This window comes from Phocoena sinus, chromosome X, assembly GCF_008692025.1.
Source record: "Phocoena sinus isolate mPhoSin1 chromosome X, mPhoSin1.pri, whole genome shotgun sequence".
Taxonomy (NCBI): domain Eukaryota; kingdom Metazoa; phylum Chordata; class Mammalia; order Artiodactyla; family Phocoenidae; genus Phocoena; species Phocoena sinus.
In genome coordinates, this window is record NC_045784.1 from 40,242,925 (window position 1) to 40,249,527 (window position 6,603).

At 35.3% G+C, this 6,603-nt stretch overlaps 1 protein-coding gene across 10 annotated transcripts in view; it reads left to right on the plus strand.

Moving 5' to 3' along the window:
- The window catches only part of KDM6A (lysine demethylase 6A), a 208,997-nt gene extending 205,227 nt beyond the window's left edge, over nt 1-3,770 (plus strand). For 9 of the 10 annotated variants that reach the window (XM_032620727.1, XM_032620729.1, XM_032620728.1 and 6 more), the window contains 2 exons: nt 1,062-1,232; nt 2,377-3,770. In XM_032620727.1, coding sequence (XP_032476618.1) covers nt 1,062-1,232; nt 2,377-2,406 — 201 coding nt within the window. In that variant the 3' untranslated portion in view covers nt 2,407-3,770. The remainder of the gene's footprint in view (nt 1-1,061; nt 1,233-2,376) is intronic. The other variant, XM_032620736.1, reaches the window with a different exon arrangement.
- The last annotated feature ends 2,833 nt before the right edge of the window (nt 3,771-6,603 follow it).

Below are 6,603 nucleotides of genomic sequence, written 5' to 3' on the forward strand. Positions count from 1 at the left end.
ATAGTAATGGAAAACATGGGTAACTCTGGGATTTTAATTAACATAACTTCAAAGAAGACACGAAGTCATGAGAATTTTCTTTCATTGAATACATTCAAGGATATGCCAAAGCCAGGGATATTAATGATCCACTCCAGACCTTGAAATTCTGTAATTCTGATGTTGACTTTTATTTGAGATGATTCAGTCTATCTATCAGCTATTTTAATGCTGTATAACCTGGCTAAAGTATGCCATTGGGAGACCAGATAGATTCTAGTTAGGTGTGTTATACCTCAGAAAAATGAATGTATAAGCTTTCCAGTATTTGAGAATGACTTTTATTCTGTACTGTTATTCCTTATCCTGCTTGAGCCTTAGCAACTCATCAGTCTCTCTAACACAGAGGTATTATTTCTAAAATCATGCTATACTCATGACTATACTTTCTGATTGTACTCATACTCCTTAACATGAGGCTTATAGCTGAACACTCACTCACTGTCACTTACCTGTCAGTTTCCTCATCTGTGAAATAATCAGATTATATTCATTCAACAAGTTTGTTTTGAGGTTTGGCTAAGCACTAAGCACTGTGAAATGATATGCTCTGGAGTTACAAAGATGAGTAAAACATAGTCTTCATCTTTGAGGAGCTCAGTCTATTGGGGAAGACAAATATCCATATACAGAGCCCTGTGATAAGTACTATCATTGAGAAGTAAAAGGAAAATAATGATCACTTTCATCTGATTGTATACTAATGTTTTGAATTTAAAACAAATAAATAGGCTGACTTTTATCAAACTTTTGAATTAGGCTTTTGCCAGTGGTTGTAATGAATATGTCATTCCCCAAGGTCACTCCCCTAAATAGACATTACCACCCATGTCTTTGGGTCTGGTGCAAAATAAACCTGATCTATTAAAGATTCTTAAACACTCTTAACTCTTAGTACCCACTCTTAACCAGTGATCACTGTCCACAACTCCATGTGAAGTAGAACTCTATGATTATACTAAAGTAGTACAATAAATAAATACTACTGTCTCTATTGAATGCTTTTTCTCTTGTATAAATAGGTGGAGGTTTTTGATCTGCTTTTTGTCACTAATGAGAGCAATTCTCAAAAGACCTACATAGTGCATTGCCAAGATTGTGCACGAAAAACAAGTGGAAACCTGGAAAATTTTGTGGTGCTAGAACAGTACAAAATGGAGGACCTGATGCAAGTCTATGACCAATTTACATTAGTAAGTGAAATCAACATGTGTGTATATAGTTAGCTGGATAGGGAAGCAGCAGTGTTTGTTCTGCCACCTGATAAGGAGGAGGTAATGAAATATTTAAAATTTCCTTTGGCTCATCAGATATTGCATGAGTAAACATATCACTCCCCCTCCTCCACTTCCAGGTATTTATTCCTATGAAGTTGGCATATTTCATTTTCACTTTTCTTGCCGGGTGAGACCAGCCCTAAATAATGTCACAGTAATTACATTTAAAAATCTGTGTGCTTTTAGAACACTGTCACATCCTTTATGTGATTTGATCTCAGTTGATAAAATGTTTGTATATATAGGTTATTAGTGTCCACAATATGAATCAGTATGTATGCTTTTAAATATACTTCTGCTTTCAGAGCTAATTGTATTTATTTAAAATCTTGTCCTTGCCAGAAGTATTAACTTTATGGGAATATTTGATGGAGCTTAACTTCCTGCAATGTTACATAACCTTATGAAATTCAAGTATCTTTATAAATTGCATACAGTTTTTAATTTTAAACAGCAGATGCTTAGGGGGAAGCATTTTACTCTAGCACATCAGTAGTTTTATGAATAGAAGAGAATTGTTGAATTCCCTCAGTACTTTTTCTCTTACATATGTGATCAGAAACTGAACTTTTGAAATTTAGCTCCTGATACTTTCACTTGAATGGTCTTCAGGATTGCTTGAAGAAGAAGAAAATTATCTGGAATGTGTTAAACAAAATTTATTATCTAGTTGAGTTAGCTTCTGAAGCAAGTCACTAATGAAATCATAATTGCTTTGTTATATTATTTTCCACAAGCCTTCTTTATATTTTTAAGCAATCTCAAAAAATGGTCAACCTAATAACATTCTAAGAGTTTTTGACTAATTGGTGAACAAGTACCGAAAAATGTGGATGTGCTGAGTTGGGTAATGGTCTCAGACTCTTAGGAAAATTGGCCAGGTGGGAGACAGTAAGGGAGGTTGGTTGTGCTTGACAGAGAGAGTGTGGCAGGCCGTTGAACTTTCTTGAGAATTGTTATTTCCTTTACTTTCATACACAGGCTGTGTTTGTAACCTGGAGCTAGGGAACACTGTTAACAATTTGTATACCAAAGTAACATACTTTACTTTTATTTTCAGGCTCCTCCATTACCATCTTCCTCATCTTGATATTGTTCCATGGACATTAAATGAGAACTTTTCTGCTATTCAGGAACTAACCCAGTTCTGCACCACTGGTTTTTGTAGCTATCTCGTAAGGCTGCTGGCTGAAAACTGTGTCTATGCAACCTTCCAAGTGCGGAGTGTCAACCAACTGGACAGGGGAGAGCATTGCTCCTACTCCAGGACTCTCACAAAGCTGATCAGCTGTACTTCAGAAAAAAAAAATAATAATTTCCATGTTTTGTATATATCTGACAAAACTGGCAACATCATACAGACTACTGACTTGAAGACAACCTCTTTTATATTTCTCTATTTCTGGGCTGATGAATTGGTTTTCATCTATCTTTTCCCCCTTCAGAATTTTCCTTGGAAAAAACTACTAGCCTAGCTGGTCATTTCTTTGTAAGGTAGTTAGCAATTTTAAGTCTTTCTTTGGTCAACTTTTTTTTAATGTGAAAAGTTAGGTAAGGAACTTTTTTACTGCTTTTATGTTTTTCTGTCTTGTTTTGAAACCATGACGGTTATTACACTTTTGGTTCCTAAATAAAAAGTTTAAAAAATTAACAGCCAAGTCACAAAGATAATGGATTGCACATAGACTAAGGAATAAACCAGATTTGTGATTTTTGTTTCTAATCTTGATGTAAATTTACACTATTTATAAATACATATTTATTGCTTGAAAATATTTGTGAATGGAATGCTGTTATTTTTTCCAGATTTACCTGCCATTGAAATTTTAAGGAGTTCTGTAATTTCAAACACTACTCCTATTACATTTTCTATGTGTAAATAAAACTGCTTAGCATTGTACAGAAACTTTTATTAAAATTGTTTAATGTTTAAAGAGGTTTCTATTGTTTGAGTTTTAAAAAGACTTTATGTACAGTGCCCAGTTTTTGTTCATTTTTCAAATCTGATTATATATATTTTATATATACTTGTATATGTATATATAATATATATAGAAATCTGGATATATATGTATAAAGATTTAGAGCTTAAATTTTTCTCGTTTTAAGTTTCACATCTATGGTAGATTTTTGAGGTGTCTACTGTAAAGTATTGCTTACAAAAGTATGATTATTTTTAAAGAAATATATATGGTATGTATCTTCAAGACCTAAAATGTCAGACTGGTTTATTGTTAAGTTGCAATTATTGCAATGACAGACCAATAAACAGTTGCTGCCAAAATGTAGTATAATAGTAGAAAACAAATAGTGATTGAACTTAAGATTTCAAAGGGAATGTTCTATGGGCTTGACAAATCCTGTACATCACTTAGTAGTGTTTTATATGGAAAAAAGATTCAGATGAAGGGCTCTATTTTAGAATGCAAATAAATTAAGAGACTTATTTTTTAATGTTAGGCAGTTTTGACATTTCATGCTTTCCTGCTTGCATGACATGATTTGGGCAGGGGAGGGAGTCTTCCAATTCCACATCACTAATAAAATATAGTAAGCTATATTAGCATTAACACATCACTTCTAATTACCAATAGTATTTCATTTTATAATAATGGTACCTTGTATTTGGCACATATTCTCATTTTATCATGCTGTTCTCTCTAAGGTTTTTCCAGGAATATGCAATGAAGGTGCATAGAGAATGCTGTAAAGGAAGTTATATATAACTAAAGAGAATTTATAATCCTAACTGGTGAAATGCTGTGCTGACTGCATTAACAAGTGCTCTTTTTCAGATAGTTGTGGAGTATGTTGTCCTCCTAGAAACCGTTTGAAGACTTTAAAAGCACAGAGATATTTTATCCAATTAGTTAATAATTTGGTAAATAATTGAATTTGAATATCTGCTAGCAGCAATCATCTCTTAAAATTTCAGAAGGAAATAATTACAAATTTTAGTTAAGAAGCAAGAGTGCTTGTCTAAGTGCTGCTTAAGATGTTTAACCACTGATTTTTTAAAAGAACTCAAGACGGGCTTCCCTGGTGGCGCAGTGGCTGAGAGTCCGCCTGCTGATGCAGGGGACACGGATTCATGCCCCGGTCCGGGAAGATCCCACATGCCGCGGAGCGGCTGGGCCCGTGAGCCATGGCCGCTGAGCCTGAGCGTCCTGGAGCCTGTGCTCTGCAACGGGAGAGGCCACAACAGTGAGAGAGGCCCACGTATCGCCAATGAAAAAAGAAAAGAAAAAAACAAGACAAAACATTTTTGCAAATAAAAATTGCAAGTCAAAGAAATTAACACAACGTTGTAAATCAACTATAATTTAAAAAAAAAAAAAGTACGTCAACCATCCAGAAGCAAAGATTATAAGAATGCTAAAGCTATGCCTAAATGTTCCTTAACCATTCCTAGTTTATCTTACTAACACAGTGTCTCATTTTTTCTATGGTTTTATTAAGATGGTTTATTGCCAAGATTAACATAAGTTGTCTGACATTTAAGAGTAATTTAGTGGTGTTTCACTAATACAATATTTGGAAGTTAAAGGTTCAGAGTAATACTTGCTCACTTAGTGTTTGAATGGGTAGAGGATAGGAGACAAGTCAAACCTATCAACATTAGTCTGAGGTGTAACTAGATGAACAGAGTCTTATGTAAACTGCTTTCTTTTCTTCAATTTAACTGCTTTAATAACTTACATTTTTCAGGTTGCAGAAGAAATAGCATGCTTTTTTTCTCTCTCTTCTTTTTACTGCTTATATAGGTAAGTCCAGCTAAGCACACACTATCTGGGTGCCTTAATAATGAAATGAGTTTGCATCATTTGCACACACACACATTGTTTAGAGAAAGAAACTAATTATATGACATATTAAAAAAAGATGTTGATCCAGAAAGTGAGAACTAAATCATATTCTTTTCTCGTTGTCACCAGCTAAATAGGAACTCTTACACCATCAGTATAGCAGTTTAACTTGTTTAACCCATTTAAGTTAAATCAATTAAATTTTGGCTTCTGTATTTTGAACTAAAATCTAAGTCACTTTTCCAAAGTAGTATTTGACAGTTGGGACTCTCAAATTACTAGTAATAGGCAACTGAAATAAAAGATCACGTAATATTATGAAATTACATTAAATGAAGTGTCTGCTTCTCAGAACTTAAATCTTTAAATTATCATGTGTATTTTCATTTAGGCAATATATTTATTTAGTATCTCCTAAAAAATGAATCTGAATAAGATGTGATCCCTGCCTTTTACTCTTCATACATGCACCTCATATGGGAGATTCATGTAATATGTCAAGCAGAACCTAGAAGAGATAACAAGAAAGGTGAATAGTATTGATTGGGACTTGCATTTCAGCAGGGTTTGTATCACACCTAGAGCAAGAGGATTTGGGAACTTTGACTAAGGGATTAGAGGAGTGTACTGGAGAGTGGAAGCCCCCGATGTTGAAAAGCCTCCTCTGCCATGAGAGATGTTTACACTTTACCCCGTGGTTAATGTGGAACCATGCACAGAATTAAGCAAAAGAACAGCATTGAATTTGCAGTAGTCTTCGTGCCTGCTTTATCTTCCACATTGCTGCTAGGGGGGCATTTCTAAAACACAGAAATTCAAGGAAGAGGTGATTTGGACTTGGACTTTGGATGTTGTGAGGATGGAAATAGGAGCGCAGATTTGGAAGACAAAAGTGAAGTCCACAGGACCCATTAGATGTCTACCAGTGGGTGGAGGCCCTTCTAACTAGAATGGAAAATCAGAGTAGAACTGCTTGTAACGCATCTAAGTAGTTGGAATTAGGAGAGGCCTGAACCGGAGCCATGTATCTGGCTGTCCATCATCGAGGTGGTGCTTAGAGCCAGAGGAGGTAAGATCATACAGGAACTGTATGGTGAGGAGAGGTCGATCAAATACCCACTTAAGAACGTCAGCATGTAAGGGGAGAGGAGATTGCAAAGGAGAAGAAAGCTAAAAGAAACCAGCCGGGGTGATCTTAGACACGCTAAAGTTTTTCAAAAGTAACCATTCCATGTTGCAAAGATGAGGATTAAATGGATTTCTTTGGATTTGGCACAAGATAGTTGGTGACATTTGCCAGAGCACCTTCAGTGGAGCAACAACCGGATGGATTGCAGTAGATGGGAAGAGGTGCTGAATTTGAGGGGGTGGTGGAGTCACTTCGGTCTTCCAAGAGCACCAGGGATGCAATTACATTGGTCTTTGTGAAACAGCAAACAGTCATCAATTTTAAACATTTTGTATCATTGTCTTGAGTGCTT